Here is a 23243-nt window from a genome sequence, read left to right on the forward strand (position 1 = left end):
CTTGAAATGGTTGTTTCAAAAAGACAATGACCCAAAACACACTAGTAAACGGGCAAAGTCTTGGTTCCAAACCAACAAAATTAATGTTATGGAGTGGCCAGCCCAATCTCCAGACCTTAATCCAATTGAGAACTTGTGGGGTGATATCAAAAATGCTGTTTCTGAAGCAAAACCAAGAAATGTGAATGAATTGTGGAATGTTGTTAAAGAATCATGGAGTGGAATAACAGCTGAGAGGTGCCACAAGTTGGTTGACTCCATGCCACAAAGATGTCAAGCAGTTTTAAAAAACTGTGGTCGTACAACTAAATATTAGTTTAGTGATTCACAGGATTGCTAAATCCCAGAAAAAAAAATGTTTGTACAAAATAGTTTTGAGTTTGTACAGTCAAAGGTAGACACTGCTATTTTTTTGAACACACCCCTTTCAACTAATTGCCCAATTGCACAGCCTTAAGAGCGTGCATATCATGAATGCTGGGTCTTGTTTGTTTTCTGACAATCTACTGAACCTACTGGTAACTTGTTTGCCACGTAGCAATAAAAAATAGACTAAAAACCTTGATTATTCTGGTTAGTCACATTGTACTGCTATTATTTTGAACAAGACTGTACATCTACTCACTTTAAATACACACTTTAAGGCCATGAGGACCTAACAATTATAAGTGTTGCTTCTTTTGAGCGACGTGAGCCCAACAGTTCAGATCGGGCTGCTTGTGCTATTTCGTGTCTTTAGAAAGAGTGTACATTATAGTTTAGTTTTAAAGCAATGGGTAAGGGTCCACAGAACAAAAAAAACTGAATGTTTGAAGAATGTTTATACAGCTCTTTTCCCTTCAGTGACAGTTAACCCTATGGGGATTTTTTTTTAATGTAAATATTACATAAAATTTTAACAAAAATATTAAATGTTCAAATATAGAAATGTTGTCTTGTCAACTTACTGAAATAAAGTTGATGTGCTAAAATTACTAAAACTAGAATATTTTATGCATATGGTTAGAGAAAACTAGAATATTTTAAGCATATGGTTAGAGAGTTGGACTCGCAATCGAAGGGTTGTGGGTTCTAGTCTCGGGCCGGACGGAATTGTGGGTGGGGGGAGTGTATGAACAGCTCTCTCTCCACCTTCAATACCACGACTTAGGTGCCCTTGAGCAAGGCATCGAACCCCCAACTGCTCCCCGGGCGCCACAGCATAAATGGCTGCCCACTGCTCCGGGTGTGTGCTCACAGTGTGTGTGTGTGTGTTCACTGCTCTGTGTGTGTGTGCACTATGGATGGGTTAAATGCAGAGCACGAATTCTGAGTATGGGTCACCATACTTGGCTAAATGTCACGTCACTTTCATTATAATAGTATATAAATAATACAAAATAACACTGGCAAATTAACACTTATTAAAATTCAAAATATCCTAATCTTAACAAATATTTTTTGTCTATTTTTTACTTACAATCCAGTTAAAATATATATATTAATGACATCAAATAAATTTACTTGAAACAACACTAAATAAAATATTAATTTAAGACTTTGTATTCACAGACAAGTAAATTTTGTCTTGCTGCACTGGGCAGTCTTTTTTTTTTTTCATTAAAAACATTAATGCATCTTAATGTTTCTGTGAAAGGTCATTTTAGTTTTCCAGTGAACATAAATTTTATGGGCATTAAATTACATATGGCTTCAGAGGACTTCAGAGTCCACAAATTGTACAGATTGCATTCAATTGTGTTTTTTGATGGTGTTTTTTAACTATAAATTGTCTTTGTATTGAAAAAAAGCTGTATAAAGATTATTCAAAATGTTTTGTGTTCTGAGAAAATAGCATTTGTGACCTTGGATCACAAAAGCAGTCATAAGTAGCATGGGTATATGTATAGCAATAGCTCACAATACATTGTATGGGTCAAAATGATATTTTTTTCTTTTATGCCAAAAATAAAATGTTCCATAAAGATATTTTGTAAATTTCCTACCATAAATATATCAAAACTTAATTTTTGATTAATAATATGCATTGCTAAGAACTGCATTTGGACAACTTTAAAGGTGATTTTCTCAATATTTATATTATTTTGCACCCTCAGATTCTAGAATTTCAAATAGTTGTATCTCGGCCAAATATTGTCTGATCCTAATAAACCATACATCAATGGAAAGCTTATGATATGATGCGATATAAATCTCAATTTCAAAAAATTGACTCTTATGACTGGTTTTGTGATCCAGGGTCACATATGGGTTTGAAACAACATGGGATTGATTAAATGAAGACAGATTGTTCTTTTTAGGTGAACTGTCCCTTTTACAGCTGTTAACCAATCTGTGTGTTGTTCAGACTAGGCTGCGTGTCCCGCTGGAGTACCTGCGTTGGCTCAGCAGGTGGCGTGGAGGCGGAGGGGTCGGGGGGCAAAACTGATGCGGGTGATGATAAGGAGGCGGCGGGGGAGGGAGGGGCGGCTGTTGCTGTTTGCCTGCCTCCCGTGACCTGGTGGGCGTGGAGACAGCCGATTGGATGAGACGATGGGCGGGGTTGTGGCTGAGGAATGCCTCCACATGGCCACGCCCAGCAGAGTCTACGACGATCACCTTCACAATCTGCTGGCACTGGATCAGGGTATCGGGGGAGATGGTGAGGGCGGAGCCGGGGGCGGGGCTAGGCAGGACGGCCAGGTGTTGCTGAGCGCTGGGTGGGGCCAGAGGAGAGCTGAGTTGGTACGTTTGGAGCCTGTTGTGAATTGACACCTAGTTTAGAAACAGCCAGAAGCAGGAAGCGTTATCAGCCTGGCCTGCTGCACTCTCACGGCCCTCTGGTGCGGAAACACACGACAAGGCCATGCCACAGAGCATGCAGGCGGCTAAACACGGCACACATATATACATACATACATACATACAGTGCGGTTGGAGTGGGGGAATGCCCTACTGCAGTGATTTGGATAATTAACTCATATGCATGTCCTTTTATTACTGTGCTGTTAAGCAAATTTTAAATATTAATAAATACTGTAGTAGTATATAAATAACACAGACCTGCATCATATTTGCTGAATGAAATCCAATACTTGTTTCTTACTAATCTTGAGGTGCTGATTCCAAAAATAGTGGCTGTTTTGCTCTAGCATGTCACGCTTTTTCACAAAATATGTGCATTTCGTGGCATTTTTGTTTTTGATAGCCATTAGTAAGCCACCTAATCCTGATTTTAAGGTTAGAATTAATGACAAGTGGAAAAAGAAAATGCAAGCATGACTCAGATGTTTTCTGCTTCATTTGTGGGTGTTTTAACACATCCAAGCAGAACATTACAGATTTTGTGAAAAACAATTATTTTGCTTAAGTTCTTTGACATTAAATTGATTATTTAGACATACACAATTGAAATAAAAAACTCCACATGATGGAAAGTAATATTAGTATCATAATATTAGTAATAATATAATATTATTTGACAATATTTTGTAATTATAAATTATAAAACTCAAAGTGTATTTTGTCCTACTGCAATGACAGATTTTTTCTTTTCTGCAGAAACCTATTTTTGTCTTTTTTTTTCTTCTTTGAATTTGATTTATTTGTAAGTGATAAAACAAGTCCAAAAAATCTGCCAGAGCACGCAGGAAAACACAGCATGACTACGTACATACAGTGAGGTGGGAGTGGGTGAAAGCGGGCGACGCTGACTTCCTTCTTAAACGGCCGTGATTTGGATAATTAACTGCTATCTTATGCATTTCCTTTTATTACTGCACTGCTAATCAGACCGTTATATTTTTATCCCTCTGTCAGAAGCATTGAAGTGCCCCTCGAGGGCCTAGACGCTTGGCAGCTAGGGTCCTTACTGCATGCTGGGTAATTTGCACCTTGGCCTAATAGAGCTTGTTTGCATGTGTATACGTGTTGTGCATCTGGTGAAAGCACATTCGTGTAGCCTGTCTGTCCACAGTAACCTCGGCTCGCTCCTTTCATTTCGGCTCTTTCTAATGAAGTATTTGAATTTTAATGACTTCCAGTGCAAGAGCTATTGAAGCTATTGCCAATGGTGTTTCTGGGCGTGCATTGCAAATCTTATCTTTGTTATTCCACAAGCAATAACATTTTTCCCCTCTCTGGTAGGCAAGTGGTTTTGGGAACTTTTTTTATTCTGTGATCTAATGTACAATACTATTCAAAGGTCTCTCCATGCATCTGCATTTATTTGATCAAAAAATATTGTAAAATTATGAAATATTATTACAGTTTAAAGTATATATTTTCTATTTTAATATATTGTTAAATGTAATTTATTCCTGTGATGGCCAACTGATTTTTCAGCATCATTACTCCATTCTTCACCTGAAATGCTGATTTGCTGCACATATATTTTTTTTATTATTAACGGTGTTAAAAACAGCAGTGTACTTGACTTACTTACTTGACTTGACTTACAGTGCACATGTACTTCTTACTTGAACACCCTGTCGACATCAATTCCACTACAGATTTTTAAATGTTAAGAATTTCACCCCACAACAACAGCAGCTGTATGCAGCATTAAAACACAGCAGTCAGCAAAAGCCATAGATTATAGATCACAGTGAGGGGCGGTGAATGGTGGTTTCTGGGGGGCGGCAGTGCTGTTATTGCTCTGCACCAGTGGTGTGTGATTGCAGTGAAGACACCGAGGGCGGGTGTCTCCATTCAGATGGACCGAGTGAGCGCAGGGGTCAAAGGGTAAAGGGCTGGGAGTTTGGGCATGGTGGGAAGGTTATCTCTGATTCTGCAAGGAGATAGTGATGATAAGTATATAGACTACAAACGTGCTGTCTCCACCTACAATGTTCCCCAAAAAATTAAAAACACCTCAGGCTTTAAAATGGTACGATATCAGCATAAATACTCAACATTTTATGGTGCAAATGCATTAAAGTATTATATATTATTATATTAATATTTTAATATATTATTTTTTTAGTCCTAATGACGGATTTGTTTCTTATAAACACACAGTATTTTTATTTTTTTTCAGCTGTTTGGACTTTCATTCTGATGGCACCCATTTACTGCAGAGGATCCGAGTGATCTTAATGCTAAATCTCTCCAGAAACGAGCTCATCTGCATCTCGGATGGCCTGAGGGTGAGTACATTTTCGGCAAATTTCCATTTTTGGGTGAACAATTCTTTTAGTAAAACATACTTTCCTAGTGTGAGTCATCCCTTATCGATGCACCACTAAAGACATCTCGAAAAATGATAAACATTAATGCTGATATTATCCAAACCTCACTTTGCCGAGGGCATTCCCAAGTTTTGGAGGACACTGTGCACATGCACACAGAATATGAACATAATTTTACACTGCACTCACGATTTACTGATGCAAACCTCTACCGTGTTGCTTCCAGTTTTCTCATAAAAGTCTTCCCCTGCAAGGCACACAGATACACAAGACATCAAAAACAGCCATACTGTTGTGAAAAGCGCGTGCAAGTATCTGTGTGTGTACCTGAAGCAGAACTAGGTCCAGCATGGATGTCTAGTTGTGTGCCGTTCTTGTTAGTTTGATTTCTCACAACCTGTTGTCTTTCTAGTTCCCCTGAGAACCACATAAATAATTCACATTAATGACTGCCACAACAATCCCCACAGCCGTGGCATTTAAACCACTGAGGAATATAAAGAATTCATTATATTTCAAGCTAACCTTTTAGGTAATTATAAATGGTAGAAATAAATGTTGAAATTATTTGTAGCGCTAAAAAACAACTTAACATGGACTGTTCTATTATATACAGTATTCTGTTTCAATGATATTAAACTGAAAAAGCTTTGCATGTTGCTGTGTTTTTGCTGGGGTGTTCTTGATGGTTGTTAAATGGTTTCTTACTGGACCAAGTCAAAGGTCTCTAGATTTTGATAGTCTGACAGAACATGGACGTCCAGGTTTAATGTGACTATCGATATCCTAAAGCATCTGAACATGAGTAATTGAGCTTGCAGTTAATGCACTCACACTCAATCCGTATTTGTTCCATCTCTGCCACCTCTGCGATGCTCTCTCTCAGGTCCTCTACAAACTTGAGCAGCTCCTCAGCGCTCTGAGAACAGAAACTCACCACCTGCTTCTTCTCAGACGAGAACGGAGACAATATCGTGATGCCATGAGGGTAATCTGTGACAGAAAACACACACTGAGATTCAGTTTTTTATTAAATAAAAATAAATATATTTTATTGACATGCATTATATTGCAATTACCTTTAAAGATAATAGTGATTTTCTTTTTGATTGCATATTAATGGCAGCATATGCACTTCACAGTAAGCTATTTATTTTTTTGAAGATTATTGCAGAATAATAATCTATTCATTTTTATTATTCTTCACTGATTGATTGACAGAAAAACAGACGAATCAGAACCGTTTGGAGATGCTATATGAATAGATTTTGAATTGCAAATTTTTGCTTTTGATTAATGCTGATATCAAAAACCACACTTTGCCTTTCGGAAGGCATTGTTTCTATTATTATTAAATATATTTTTTTATTTAAAGAAAGAAAGAAATGTATACATCTAAACTTGGGTTTAAAAACTAACAACTAACAAACTAACATATGAAAAATATTCATATTGGATTCTTCAGAAGCAATCAGATATAAGGTGAAATAAAAGTTTTTTGGTTTATTTATTAGTAATATTTATGATTATTAAAATGCAATTTAACAGATTACCTACATTTAGAATTATTTTTATTTTTTACTTGTCAGTGCATGGACCCCCTGTAGTAATTTCATGGTCATGCAGTTAAAAACTCCTAACTATACTACATTCTTTACCATAGTTATTAATATAGTAAAATATATATATATATAGTGTGTTTGTACTCTTACACTCATTCTCATACAGATGAAACTGCATTCCCAGTAAGCCCATGGCCTTGCAGAACGTGTATGTGGCAGCACTCTTCTTCTTAGGGCATAGTTTGAGGATCTAACGTCCCAAAACAAAAATCATTTTCTATTTTCAGTTCTCTGTGTACATGTTTGAATCTGTTTCCAGGTATGAACGTGTGTCTCTCTCTCTCTCTCTCTCTCTCTCTCTCTCTCACCACGATCAGGTCATTGAAGAGGAACACCTCCCTCTGATGCGAGGCCTGTTTCTGTGGTTTATTCACATCGGTGACCTCATAGAGTCGACTGCAGCACACCAGCCTGCGGTGAGGAACCGACAGTATCTGAGGAAGAAAGAGACAGATCAAATATCGGGTGAAGTCAATTCAGAGGGTGCAGTTTCCATCAGCACAGGAAATGAAAAGAGGGGCGTCTGGTGCAGTATGGGATGAAGAATGAAATTAATATTTCATATGGAGGTAGAATGTTTTGCAGCGCTGTCATGTGAAATCTGAAATTGTAGCACTGAACTAATGAGCAGTTTTAGTCTCAAGTCTTCTGTTTTCATAGCTCACGCACTGATAAATTCATTCACACAGCTGTTAGCATAGAGAGGTGGGAAAAATTAATGACCAGAAACTGTAATGGGCAAAGTTTATTTATACCTCATCATGTTTATCAAACTTGAGACTGGCAAAAGTTTTTGGGGTAATATAAGTTTTTAAGAAACTTAAGTTTTAGACTTGCACATGAATCTTATAATATTAAATATTGTTTACCTTCTGAACGTTATTATATGAATTGTTCTGTTGAATAGAACAATAGGATTCTAGAATTATTTTCAGAATCATTTACAAAATATAGAATTTAGATTTTTTTTTTTTTAGTGAATTAAAAGCATACAGAACAGTGTTTTCTGAATCTCAAACAGATTCTTTTGAGCTGCAGTTTTTTTTTTTGTTTTTTTTTTTGTAACTCAAAAACAATCATTGTAACCATTGTTATCATTGTTACTCCTATAAGCCAGTTATCTTTAGTGAATCAAAAGCATACAGCACCACCACTGTTGTCTGATACTGGAACAAATGATTGGTTTTAGTGAATCAACAACATTCATAGTAACCAGTATGGTCTAATTCTCAAACATTTAGTGAATCGAAAGCATACAGCACAAGCAGTCTGATTGTTGAATGAATAATTCTTATGAGCCAGATTCTTTTAGTGAATTAAAAACATACCATATAGCATAACCAACAATCTGACTCTTGAACTCTTGAACTCCGGATCTTTTTAGTGAATCAAAAACATAATGCAACCAACCAGTGTAGTCCTATTCACGCCGATCCAAGCTTACAACTAGCTGTGAGATTTAAATCAGTGACTGTTTGTACATACGACAACATGGAGTTAAAAATCTTAAAGATGCAAAAGACGCATTTTGTATAGAGTATTGTATAAATAATGAATGAAATATGAAATATGTATACCTTTCTCAAAAACTGTTTTTTATTTTAACATACAGTAAATTAATCTCATCTTTTGAAAATGTCATTACACTTTCTAAATATGAATTCCTTAAAAATGAAGAAAGCTGAATCTCTTGTCATTTGTATGGCACAAATGGTTCAGGTTAAGTTCAATACTTAGTGTTAGAGGTTGTTGAAGTCATTACACTAGTGTGAGTGATCTTTGGTTCAGCAAGACCCACTAATAAATGTGATGTTGAGAAGCCAATTTTTTGGTCCGACATCTCACTGTCTCTAATCACCTTTTCAAATCTGTAACTGAAAACTGAACTGAAAGCTGATGCACTTTTCACATTTACATGACCTTTGTGTATGAAGTGACTCACCGTCTTCATTCCAAGAATGCTTTGCTCCACTCTGGTAACGTAAGTCACATGATCCTCGTTGGAGCGCAGCTCCCTCTGCTGAATCCGCTCATAAATCCCAGCTAGCATTTCTCGTGGAATATCTGCGCCATCGTCCACTCCTGAAGGGGAATTTAGTTATTTATTAACTTCTAACATTTAAAAAGGAATGCATGAATATAGTTTAATTTGGAAAACTGTCCAGTGTTCTGTATTGCCTGTTCTGTTATAGGAATGCATCTCGTTAACAAGGACCAAAATATATGGAGAAGCTGTGGAAAGCCAAAAGCCAAAGTTTTTATAATGCAGAATTCAGATATTTTTCTACCGTCTCATAATTCAGATTATCTTAAAAAAACTACAAACCTCACAATTCTGACTTTTTAATCAGAATTCTGAGTTTACATCTTGCATTTGAGAGTTATTAATTGTGAAACGTAAACTCAGAATTCATAGAAAAAAAATTATATTTTCTAAATAATAATAAATTCTACACATTCTACATTTTTAAGAGTTAATCTCTTACAATTTAGAGTTATTAATTGTGAAAATCTGAGACAAGTCCGATTTAGAAATTTGCAAATTCAGACTTTTTTATTTTTACTGAATTGCGAGTTTTGTTAATTTTGAATTTATATCTCACCATTGTGAGTTGTTAATTGCAAAATATAAACTCGTAATTCTCTTAAAAAAAAAAAAAGTCTGGCTTTTAAAAAAAAAATCTGAATTCTGAGTTTACATCTCACATTTGCGAGTTATTAATTTGCAAAACGTAAATTTAGGATTCCTAAAAAAAAATTGAAAAAAAGTAAGAATTATAAACTAAATTTTTCATTTTTTTCTCAGAATCGCAACTTAATCTTTTACAATTGCAAGTTATTAATTGTGAAAATCTGAGAAAAAAGTCAGGTTTATAAACTTGAAAAAAATTTTTTCAGAATTTCACATTTATATAGCCTATTGCAATTGTGAGGTATTAATTGCAAAATTTTACTTCAGAATTGAGAAAAAAGTCTGAATTAAAATGAGTTTATTACTAGCAATTGTGAGAAACTCACAAAAAAAAGAGTCTGACTTGTGAGATAAAAAGTATATATATTTATTCCAATGTGGAAATAAGCTCACATAAAAAGCAGAAGTGCCACTGTGAGGATTTATTTGGCTTATGGAAAAGACCCATCATAAACCAGAGCTCCACTAATAGCGTGCTCTGATTTTGTTCCAGTCCCCATGTCTTTACATCTCACTTTAAAGTGCGGCTCTCTTATACCGCATGCATTTGTTATAACTATGGAAAGTAGGCAACAGATCAAAAACTATTTGATCAGAGACCAGGAATCCATCCAAGACACACACTGCCTACGCTCCTGGGAGATAATCAAAATGTCTCTTTTGATACGAATAAAAAAGATGGAAGATGGAAACCTGATTAAAATTGGCAAGATTTAAAATCAAATATCCGATCCCTGACCTCAAAACACCAACAGGCTCCAGTTTTAATTAACAGCACACATAAACACACCTCGTAGGTTGCGTATGAAGTCCTCCAGAAGCATCTTGCGCTCTGGTTTGATGTTGGGACTGTACATGTCTGTGTTCAGCAGAACGATGGCGAAGGCCAGGATGAAGATGGTGTCAGGGTTATGAAACTGCTGCACCACGTCAGGGTTACACATACAGTACCTCTGACTGAAAGAAAGAAAAACATTAATGTGCGTAATAGTCAATGCTCTGCACCCAAAAAATAAAATTACCAGTTATTCTGCAAAAATGACATGCATCTAAGAAGTGACTCTTAATTTCCAGCACTGGTGTGTGTGTGATTCTCACCTGAATGCTTCAATGAGTCTCTCGACTTTTTGAGCTTCTCCTTGCACTCGCACATGAGCCTGAAACTTCCTCAAAGCTTCATCCAGCTCCAGCATGGAGAAATCCATCTCATCCACCACACAGCTGAAGAGAGAGCGCACATAAATCTCACAAATGTGCTCGGTTTAAATGAAGAGCCCAATTTATGAGGCTCCAGCACGGTAAGAAAAGAAAATGTGCAGTTATTACCTTCAGTGGTTGGGTTTTAAATTATAACCCCCAATCCTGGATATGATTATATTCATGCGTTGGGTAATATAAGCTAATGCAGTTAACGTAGATTCATTCATCTTAATGTTTCCCTTTCCATAAATTTTGTTAATTAATACTGCAGTTTATTAATATTTGTGTTAATATTTTCTCATTTAGATTTATTGGCAATGACAATTTTGACTTTCTTCGCAAAAACAAACAAACAAACAAACAGAAAGCATAATCTTGATAATTTTACCTATTTTTGAGTAAATAGCATATTTGTACATATTATATATATTCTGTGAAATGTACATTGTTTATTGTTTTATAAGATGTTTATTTTTTTATGAAAGAAAATTAAATTAAAGAGAACTAAAGAGTTTATTATTATTTGTTACAAATACAATAAAAGATAAACCATAGTAATATATTTTATATTTATTTAATTAAACTATACTACATTTTAGAAATGCTACTATATGGAAGTACGTAAAATATACATATATACTATATTTAACTATTTTGTAACTACTTTTTGTCTATTTTTTCCTGTTATGCTCATACATCATTTGTCTACTGTATTTACATATTTTTGTTATTTTTCCAGCACACTGGAAACTATAATGTAATCTTACCTGGTAATAACTCTCATTCAGATTATATAAAGAGCAGTTTTTCATTCAACTAATATAATTAATTTTCAGAGCTTTTTATAAATGTTTTATATGATTTAGGACTACAATTCTTCTTCAGAGGATAATGACTGTGATACAAGGAAAAAACTATGGTGCATAAAACCTTATGTAGACAACTCACTCCAACACATCTCTGTTGAACTGCCTCTTGCTGTTACCCAGGAACTCTCCAATCATCTGTCGACTCAAGCCCTTCCTCTGCAACAGGAAGTGAGCCACACCGATGGCTGTGTCCGGAATAAAGCCCCTGGATATCAGGAACTGGGTGCCTTTGTCTGGATTACTGCAGGAAGATCAAGAAGGATGCAGGTGAGAACCGATTTTCTCTTTCTCAAGAAGCTAACACTTTATAATAATGTTCAATAGAAAAATTAGCAAACATTATAATATGTAATGATATAATGTACTGCAAGTACATTTAATGTTTTCATGTGTAAGTTTTTGAAACACATCAGAAAACATCAGTGTAATTTGTTATCGAACTTTGACCAAAAGCATATCTTAACTAAGCATTATTGAATGCTTTTTTTTTTTAAGAAACCAGTTAACCTATTTCTGCTTTTTTATGTCTAAAATGAGAGCAGAAAATACAGAAACTATTTGCATTCAGTCTGGACTTGTGAAAGTTCTGAATTGTTTCCAGAAAAAAAAACAGAGGAGGACTGCGTGCATGTGCACAGGTTTATATATATAATAAGAGAGATGATCATAGCTACAAGCATACAGTTTTTAAATGCAGATTATTCTTTTCACGTCAGTAAACATCCTGCTGACATTCTGTTCCTCAGATGCACGTGCAACACAACATCTATACAAGCAGTCAATAACAGCAGTACTGAGCAGCTTACATTTATGCATGTTCACTAGCCTACTCTTTAAAAGCCTGGGGTCAGTACGATTTGTTTAAATAAATTAATACTTTTATTCAGCAAGGATGCATTAATTAAATTGATCAAGTGACAGTAATTAAATTACTTAAAAAAAAATATATATATATATATATATATATATATACATATACATATACATATACATATATATATATATATATATATATATACATATACATATACATATACATATATATATATATATATATATATATATATACATATACATATACATATATATATATATATATATATATATATATATTTTTTTTTTTTTTTTTTTTTTTTTTTTTACTAAAGAATCCTAAAAAAAATTTATATTATAATAAAAAAAAACTGAAAACTTTTGAGCAGCACATCTATTTTCAACATTTATAATAATAAGAAATATTTCGCAAATCCGCATATTAGAATGATTTCTGAAGGATCATGTGACACTGAAGACCAATTCAGGAATAAATGACATTTTTAAATATATTACATTAGAATACCATTGTTTTAAATCATAATCTCATTATTTTTCCCCCTTATTGTAAGTGGATTTATGGAAAAATGAATAAAACAAAGGGTGTTCAGTATGTCATAATGGATCCCAGTGAAAGTTTGTTTCTGGAGATTATTAGTAATAATAATATTGATATTTCTTTTTCTGTCTTTGTCTGTTCCTAGCTTTGTTTAGTACTGGACTATGAGATGACATCACTGAGTTGTGCATCATTTCCAGCACGCTGAACATCTTCACGGGCCACATCCAACCTTATACTGACGAGCGCACATGCAATCACACACACACACACACACACACACACACACACATACACCACCCTAAACAAGCTACACGCGACTTACTCATTGTGAGCAAATAGCTGAAAAAAATAAAAATAAATTCCTCACATATATCCTGAAAGAAACCATAAACACAACAGTGTCCCTTAGTCGCAGTCTGAGTAAAACCGTGTGTGTGTGTGTGTGTGGATCACCTGGTTACCATGGCAACCATGGGGCTACTCACGTCAAGCATGTCAAAGTGAATCTGATCTGAGATTTCAATTGAGTGCTGATGCACTCTGAAGCCTCTGAGGATTGGCTTTATTCTGCTTGTGTGTGTGTGTTTGTCTGAAAGAGCTACACACACAAAATGGAGCAGAGAAAGAGCCTCACAATCACCCCTGAGGGAGTATAATATAGTCTTGAGTATGTGTGCATGTATGCATGAGCAAGCGCATGCATATATATATATATATATATATATATATATATATATATATATATATATATATATATATATATATATATATATATATATATATATATATATATATATATATCAGCAAATATAATGAAAATGCAATCAACTCTTTAGTCATGTTTAAACTAACCCTGCAAACAAAAGCTCTTTTCTTTAGGGTTAGTAATTTAAATAATTCTATCATAGGTTTGTTTGTAAGGCCTAAAAACCTTTAAATTATATACTTCTTTTAGAACTTTGAAACATGTTTTTAACAAGTCAATTTAAAATCTACTTTGACAAACTTTGCTTTTCCAGTTAATTATGACAGTTATGTGAATTTCTTCTAATTGAATACAACTTCTTTATCTTCACATTGCAATTCTGCAGAATTGAATTGGGATTTAAAAGACAAGACGCAGATATTAATAATAATAATAATAATTAATAATTCAAACTGATGAAAGAAAATATCCCTTAATGAAGCAGGTTTTAACTAAAACTGTTGTTGTAACTTAAATAAAATATAAATATTACTTGAAAAACTTACAAATTAGAAATGTTGCCTTGGCAATTAAATGAATTTTAAAGTACTAAAATTATAAATACATAAAAATTAATGTAGAAAAAATTAATAGAAGAAAAATTAAAAAAAAACTGAACAAGATGTCAAAGCAACAACAAAAGTTACTAAAACTTAAAATTACTAAAAAACCGAAATAAAACTACAGTATATAGAAACAGAGAGGAAATGTCAAAGCAACAAAATATACTAAAAATGTAACTAAAATTTAAATTACTAAAACTGAAATGAATAATACGTATTAAAATATCAAAGCAAGAATGAAAAATGAAAACTAAAATTGTATACAAAAACTATTATAATAGCACTAGATTTATCTGCACATTCTGACACACTATCTCCCTGTTTAATATTGTAAAGCTGCTTTAACACAATCTCCAGTGTAAAACGCAGTGTAAATAATGACGACTTGACTGTCTTAGTGGGACATCTGAGACAATCAAACATAGTAAAACCTGTAACACACCAAAAAAGCCACTGTAAATGAAAACATTTGACTTTTTTAGCATTTTACTCACACATTGAAGAGGTTGAGTCCTATGCGGTAAAGGCGTTTGCGTGCAATATCCGTGGAAAGCGTGCCGCAGGGCGTGTCCTGACAATGTGGGCGGGGCAAAGACAAAATCATCGTCTCACACGCTGATGTCGAGGTGCTGCTGCTACTGACGGGCTCTGAGCTGTTTTCCGCCATCTCTGGTGCAATCTGATTGGTCAGTTTCCCTTCCAGTCCCGCCCCTGCTGTCGGTCCATCCCTTCCGGTTGGCTGTTGGTTCTCTGTCTCTTCCTCACTGGGTGGCGGAGCTGGAAACTCAGGCTCTGTCGTAGCTGTTGATGCCGACTGGCCTGCTTTCTGTCCCCCAGTTTGGGGTTCTGAGCTGGTCTCCTTGGATACACCGTTACCAAGAGATACTGACTCCAGCATTGAGGAGGAGAGGCGAAAGTTGTGGTTGTCAATTTGAACAGTGACATCCCTGAAAGCCATCATGAGTTTACTGGCGCTGCGGGGTATGTTCACCCCACAGCCGCTCTGTGTGGAATCCTGTAGGGCTTCAGGGTCCATCAGGACCCCTTCGGTATGGGATCCAGAGGGAGGGGCCACGGTGGACTTCTCTCCTTCCCCGTCCCGAACAGAACTCCAGCTGCTCAAAGCCTCGTCAATAGACCGCGCTAATGACTGAACCTGGCAGGAAGAATAGAATAGAACAGAACAACACATGTGAATAAAACAGAAGAGACTGGAACAACATATTTTAATAGTACAGGTTAGAATAGAACAGAAGAGAATAGAACAACAAATCTGAATCAAGTTGAATATAATGAAAATATAATAAACCACCATATTTGAATAGAAAACAATACAACAATATGTTTAAACTGAATAGAATATAATCAGAACATGTAATCCAACAGAACAGCAAACAAAAAAACTGATATTTAAATTGGATAGAACCAAATAAGATGGAAGCGAACGGAAGAGAACATCACATTTAAGCTGAATAGAAGACAACCAAATAGAATAAATCCAAATATGACCACATTTGAATAAAACTGAATAGAATGAATACAATAGAACAATATATTTGATTAGAATAGAACATAAAATATTTGAATTGGATAGAACCAAATATAAACAGAATATAAAACACAACAGGACAGGATCCAACAGAAAAGAACATATTTAAAATGTATAAAAAAAAATAGAGCAGAACTAAATATCTGAATAGAACAGAACAGACTACAAGAGTATAAGAACATATTTTAACTGAATAAAAGAAAATATAACAGAATACAACATTTTTTATAGAATAGAATAAAACAAAATAAAAGATCAACAATTAAACTGAATGAAAAAGAAACAAATAGAATGGAATACAATAGAACAGAACAACCTTAAATAGAACAGGATAGAACTGAATAGTATGGAACAGCATATCTGAACTGAATAGAATAGAATAAAATGAAAATGAACAGAACGCAACAGAAAACAACAACATTTGAATAGACTGAAATAGAATTCAATATAAAAAAAGACATGTTAATAGAATAGAACAGAACAACATATTTGAAAAGAACAGGCTATAACAGAACATAATAGCTTATTTGAACAGAATGTTCATTATTAATAAATGAATTAGAACAGAATGCAACAGAAAATTACAATGTTTGAATAGACTAGAATGGAATAAAATGAAAAAAAAACATCTGAATAGAATAGAGCAACATATTTGAGTAGAATGGAACAGAATAAAATCAAAAAGACAGAACAGAACCAAATGCAACAGAATCAAACAATAAAACAGTATGAATAGAACAGAATTGTTTGTGTACTTGACCTCCTGAAAGACTGGAATAGAATTATGCTGGATAGACAGGACATGCTGATGCTGTACCTGTTCACTGAATGTGTCCTCCAGGTGTGTGAGTGTGGTTGTAGTGGCCACCGGCAGAGAGGTGGAGTGTGTGAGCGGGATGCCCATGAGAGAACATCCCTCCATCAGCGCCCGTTCAGCAGAAAACCCATCCCTCTGCACCCGGACCCTGCGCACTGACATGCGCCGCGGGATCCCACTCTCCAGAACAGAGTTCCTGATCTTCTGGAAGTTCTTACTGAGCTGGTACTGACGAAACGCTGTCTGGATCTTACAGGCCGCTCGGCGGGAAATCAGAGGACCACCGTACTTCTGCTCCAGTTCCTCTATCTGCAGATAAATAGATAGATACATAATTAACTTACTGTTTCATGCTCTTTATATCTAAAGATCATTTTGTACAGATGCGTGTCCGTTGGGTCGTACCTGTTTTTGTTTGAGATCAGGAGAGAGCTCATATTCTGGAGGATGTGAGCAGGGTGGCGCGTCATGCTGGGCGTCTTTTTTCTCATCTTTCTGTTCTTCTCCTGCAGCAGGAATCGAGCTGCGGTTTCAAATGACACATGTGAGCAGTGGCTGACCCAGATTCACCGTCTTTTAATCTAGACTGATCAGAACCTAGTGCACACTCAGAACTAATTAACTCTGCTTAATTACTGCATGCAGGCTTTCACAGATTTCAGATTCAACACCGCCTTCATGGAAATATGAGGTAATCAAAGTGAAGCTTTCAGATCATCTTTCCAAATCATCAATTAATTGTCAGAATCTGCTCACTGAATGAGACAACAAAAATTGAATTAAATTAAAATAGAACTACCATTATTCATTTTGGGGTTTTTAACTATTCACTGAATCAATAAGACAAAAATTAAATTGTAAAAAAAAAATATTAAAGTGTTTGTGTGTTTGCATGTTCTGTATACACATACACATTTGTATATATATATATATATATATATATCATCATATTAAAATCAATGAATTTTTTTCTATACTTTTATCTTAATATAAATTTATCTTTATAATGTTTTATGTAATTAGTATATACAAGTCATTAAATCGTGTGTGTGTGTGTGTGTACACTAAATCATTACAATTAAATGATTTATATATAATAATTATATAATATAATAACATAATTTAAAATATGAATTGTATTTGCATAAATCCCAAAACCCAAAGACTAAATCAAACCAAATTTCTGAGGTTAGCACCCCACACAATCTTACGTAACCCCATGCATGACAAAGCCATTTTCCTCTTATATTGAGCTCCTGAAAAAGCATTACTGAGTGGAAAGCAGATGTTTAAATCATGAGCTGTCACAAAGTATGGTTCTTCTGCTTAACAACAAGGCTCAAGCCCATTTCCATTTTCTCCAGGTTCTCTCTCAGTGTAGACATGGGTTTACAACACACACATTCACTGTCAGCACATTAGCCGCTACCCTGGAGTAAAGGCCACTTAAGCTCTGTAAGCACTCATACACGAGGAGCAGAGAGCAGGGTTTTCCATCTTTCATGGGCCAAGTACTCCTCGCCTCTGAGCAATGACAACAAATGCAGCAGAACCTTAAAAGAGAGTGAAAACAGATGGTCACTACAGATCATTAGGTCGCTGCGCAGTTAATTTGAGAGCTCAAACTGAAATGTGATATCACTCTTTTTGTGAGAGAGTATGTGATGCTGGTAGCAGAGTTTGATGTCATTTTCTGTGTTATGACTCAATAAACATGCTCTCCCACTCTCAAGCTGTTTAAAAACAGATTGTGAATGACGACAGGTTTCAACATCAAGCAGAAACCCATGCAGTCGATCTGTGCAAATAAAAGGTGAGAAACTATTGCATGCATATATTTTTATTTCCCACCAATCCCCCAATTTCCTGATCATTTGGGAAATAACTGGCATACTATCACGATAGGCTTTTGCAGAATTAAACTGCTCTCTCCTGTTCATCGTTAAAACTGGCATCAATAAAACTTCATTAGTGGTGCCTACTCAGGCTTACAGTTAGTGATTTAAACAAACATCTAACCATGAGCGTTAAACTTCAGTTCACCACTGAACCAACACCACTGGAGCTACGGATATCACCTACTCGCCACCCAAAACACCCTAGAGACCATCAGAACACCCTACGGCGCAGAAAAATGCTAAAACCAAGGTGTGCATTGCCAAGATCCACTTACATTTTTTTCTACACTGTAAATCTTCATTTCTACTGTAAAATACAGTAAAAATGTTACAGTAAAAATATTTACTTAATTATAACAATGTATGAAGATTAATTTTTTAGTGGCTTTCAAATGAACCACCAGCATTATTTATTGGTCTGATGCATATTTCGGTAGTTTAAGTAGCTTGGTGTATTAACATTACATCAATAAATTTAATATATGTTCTAAGTTTTCAATTATACAGGCATCCTGTTATACAGGAAACACTGTCACTGTATTTTTACAGTGAATTTCTAGCAACCACAGCAGCCAGTTTTTTACCACCAATTTAACAAAATATTTTGTACATTGCATTTACAGGTGAAAAACAAAATGCACTCTGAATGCATGCTTTTCTTGGTTCTTCCTTTCCTTTTTTTGTCCTTTTTCAACCATTCAGGCCATAACTGGCACAAAATTTGAATAGATTTTCTGCAGAAATAAAGCTCTTTAATGTTTATCACAAAAATGGGAAAATAGGAATCAGAGCTTTCTGTGATGGTCAAAAAATAATGAGCATTTTCTATTTTATAAGTTTCCTGCAAAGATGAGGTCATGATTTCTTCAAATTTGGACACAAAAGTATAGGTTTTCTGTTTTTTAGAACTGACTTTGTTCACAGTTAACATGTGCTGTTTAATTAAGAAGAGCTTTTAAGATTTTATTTTGTTGGCAACGAAAAATATGCAGTCAACAAAGCTCAGATGGTTTGAAGTTCCCAAAATAGTGCAGAACTGCCACATTCACACATGCATTCACACACACACACACACACACTCTCTCTCCACCTGAGTGATGGTGCTTATCCATGCCGAGAGTTTTCCAGTCTATCAGACAGAGGACGGATGAGGGTTAAACTACACCTGCAGCATGCACTAACTCTCTTTGCCACAAACACACACACACTTACACTCCGCTAGCTTGAATCCCATCACCCAGAATGCCTCAGGCCAACAGAACAGTGGCCGCAAACAGAAAACCACTACCATTCAAGGAAAGAAAACTCAAGCAATGCAGACAGCTGTGGAAAACAAGTAGATTCACACTCTCCTTACTGCCTCACTTGCTCATATTGTACAATTAGTTTGTTTGGCATTTAGAAAAAAGAACTCTTTTCTGATTGGCTCGTTACATAAGGTGTCATCCTCACCTGGAGCAGGTTAGGGAGTCTCCCTCTGGGGCCTCTGGTGCGGGACAGCAGAACTGGTGCAGGACGGTCTGGCTCCTGTAAAGGTTTAAATCGACATTACTGCAATTAAATGCAATGCAATACTATTTGCATGGTTCTTAATTTGTTCTCTTTGAACACTTATAGACATTGCTGAAGCTTAGTGTGGTGATTCTCAACTGGGTTTGCTTCCGAATTCAGACTATTGGGCACTCAGATGTACACTCAAAGAGGATTTAGGCATACATTTAATATTTATGTATTTGCAAAGAAAACTTGCATTCATTTGGATTACACACTCTCGATATAGATTAAGTAATAAACTGAGCCACATCCATCAGTCATAAATTAAACGGGAAAGATTTCTACAAACAGAACATACCTGCGGTTTTAGGTTTAAACCAAGCAGGTAAGAACCACTAGCCTGAGTCTTGGGGGAACAGTTCATGCTGGCAATCATAAAGCAATGGCTGCTCACAATTCAAACTTCCTGATTTATTTGAATTCTCTAACATTTTCAACACTTTAGTCTGTAATTTAGGAGTCCGGGGAAATTCAAAGCTCAGGATGAGTTTTCTTTGTTGACAGCACACCAAATACCTTTTCTTCACACTACAGCATAAGACGAGAACGTGAAGTGCTATTAATATAATCATATTTGCATATCACTTCCTTGCAGTCCTGTTATTGTGATTATGTAATATTCAATATTAATTTAATATTCTGTTTTGTATGTAAAAGTCCCAGCATCTTTCTTGCTTAAAAAGGTGCATCACTACATTTTTGTGATCTTGTTTTATGTTCGACAGAAGAATGCCAGTTTGGAATGACATGAGGGTGTCTTTAAATAGTCACTTCTGACCAAAATACCAGCCCTTAATCCACATGTATGCTTCCTCCTCTATGTTGTCCTCTCACATCAAAATCCAATTTGCGATGTTTTCACTTGTAGTCTGTGCATATTTCTCTTCTGATTCAGTTTTTTAATGAAGAAAACAAAATGATGGATAGAGCACAAGTATTTTGTTCAAATATCTTAATAATGGATTTGAGTCATGTGGATTACTTGTGGATTAATGTGATGTTTTATCAAAATTTTGGATTCTCGTTCTGACGGCACCTATTCACTGCAGAGGATTCGTTTGTGAGCAAGTGATGTTCATCTACATCTCATCTATATCTTGGATGGCCTGAGGGTGAGTACATTTTCAGCATATGTTCATTTACTTATGAACTATTAAAGAGTCTATTGCAAACACTTGGTCTCATTCACTAATAAAGATGTAACAGTCTCAAAACATACCTGTCATAACCAGACACATCGAGGATAGTGATGTGAGGTTAACTTTAATTAGCTGCGTGCATGAACATAATTGGCCCCTAAAACTCACTGGTTATGAGCATATCACACTTAAATTACAACTAAATGTATTCTGTCAAATAAGAAACAAACCCACAACAAGGTAATATGCTCTCTGACTCAGGACTAAGTGTTTTCCCCTAAAGGATAAGGTAATGCTACAATTAAACAAATCAGAGCGGAATGTATCATTCCAGTTTTGCTTGTGGGGTTCATACACATACACACACATAAACACACACAGAGGGAGTACTCTACAAATGCAGCATGAGATGTGCACTGAAGCAGATGAGCAGTCGTAATAGACGACACACACACACACACACTCTGAATCTCTCATTCTTTCTCTCTTTTACTGTGGATTAGATACCAGCTGGCGGATCAACTTCACATGCACTATGGGAATGTCACTTAAAGCCTAACTTTACGCATAAATCTCTGTGTGTGTATGTGTGTGTGTTTGCATACCAATAGAGTGTTTTAAGTGCTTTTTAAAATGCATTCTTGCTGTAAAATAATCAGGTCCATTAAAAACCTCTTTTCTCAAGACCTTTTGCCCTGGAAAGAGTGAATGTGCTGAACTAATGCTGACCTATAATCATTTTTCTTCCATTTTAGAGTGTGCGGTTAATTTAAGAATGCAACACACACACATGCATTTAAGCACTGATAGATTACAAACACACACAATCTCAAAAACACCATGCTGAATGATTTTATTGATATAAACCATCATGCTTGTGTGATCGTGGAGTTATTGATGTGCAATTGCATATTCACTGTGGCCTACATAGAGTGAAATTCCCGTTATGTAATCTTGATGGCGCATGTAATCTGCCTCACCGATCTCATGATTTACTAGAGAAAAAGACTGATTTGTTGAACGTGCGATGAGAACTTACTCAGATGACCGTGGGAGTCCCACCGCTCGGCACAAGGTGGCAGGTGTCTGTGGGACCAGGGACCGACAGCAGGGGTCCTGAGCATCATTATCATCTTCATCAGCAGAATCTGGACTGGCATTGCTGGGTCCCGCTGGAACGAGCTGCATGTCCAGGGGGGAAGCCTGCTGCTGCTGCTGCTGCTGCTGCTGCTGCTGCTGCTGCTGCTGGGTTTGGACCGGTGGGGTCCCGGATCTGCCGGTTCGAGGTAGGCTGGAGGACCGGGGGGGCGGAGGCGGATGATAGCGGGGAGGATGCCGGTGTTGGCTGCTGGAGTCCCGCAGATGCCGATTCTCAACCGCTAGATCCTCCAGCCGGCGCTCCAGTATGTCTATCCGGTATCTCTGGGTTTGGATCAGACTCTGCTGGTTCTGCACGATGGCGGTGAGCTCCTTCAGATAGAGCACCGCTTGCAGAGGGTTCTCCAGGAGGCTCGACATCCCGTGCGACGCTCCTCTTAAAAAAAGACGATAAATTATCCGATCCAAACGGGGCGTCTTGGTGTCAGTACCCCTGACCAGTTGCACGACTTGATATTTAAATGGCTGAACCGAGAGAGAGAGAGACCCCCGCCTCCACCTCCGTGCCCAGAGCGCGCATGAAGGGATGCGCGGAGGGGTGCTGATGCGAGGATGTCAAAACACGGGATTGAAGGGGGCGGGGCCGCGTTCGAAAGGGACGTCAGAGGGCACGTAATTGATGCGCAATATCAGAGTTCGCTTAGTTTATTTATCTCCTAAATATATGAATGATAAGAAATATATATATGCTTATTTATTCATTTCTTTTCTGTTTATATGAATCTTTAATTTATTTGTTGTTAATAATTAATAATTCATTATAAAATGTATCTTGTATGTACCTCGACATGGATCCTTAGTTTGTATGCCATTTAATCTTCGATAAAAAATTGTTTTAAATGAAAACATCTCTATGGCATATACATTTCTTGCTTTATTGCTGCAAATTTAAAT

At 36.1% G+C, this 23243-nt stretch overlaps 1 protein-coding gene across 3 annotated transcripts; it reads right to left on the bottom strand.

Annotated features, from left to right (window-relative positions):
* Positions 1-2191: 2191 nt before the first annotated feature.
* iqsec3b (IQ motif and Sec7 domain ArfGEF 3b) lies at positions 2192-22847 on the bottom strand. Of its 3 annotated transcripts, none has more exons than XM_026287067.1 (15): positions 22231-22847; positions 19951-20025; positions 17006-17123; positions 16601-16909; positions 14729-15390; positions 11631-11792; positions 10581-10703; positions 10273-10439; positions 8733-8872; positions 7099-7224; positions 6881-6980; positions 6003-6161; positions 5496-5585; positions 5375-5415; positions 2192-2754 (listed from the first exon to the last, which is right to left on the bottom strand). In XM_026287067.1, the coding sequence occupies exons 1-15, from the start codon at positions 22707-22709 to the stop codon at positions 2344-2346; spliced, it is 3162 nt and encodes a 1053-aa protein (XP_026142852.1). In that variant the 5' UTR covers positions 22710-22847; the 3' UTR covers positions 2192-2343. The 3 variants fall into 3 exon arrangements, with proteins under 3 accessions (XP_026142852.1, XP_026142855.1, XP_026142854.1); XM_026287070.1 differs by having other exon boundaries at positions 2542-2695; XM_026287069.1 differs by having other exon boundaries at positions 2542-2737.
* Between the last annotated feature and the right edge of the window lie 396 nt (positions 22848-23243).

Source organism: Carassius auratus, chromosome 18, assembly GCF_003368295.1.
Source record: "Carassius auratus strain Wakin chromosome 18, ASM336829v1, whole genome shotgun sequence".
NCBI lineage: Eukaryota > Metazoa > Chordata > Actinopteri > Cypriniformes > Cyprinidae > Carassius > Carassius auratus.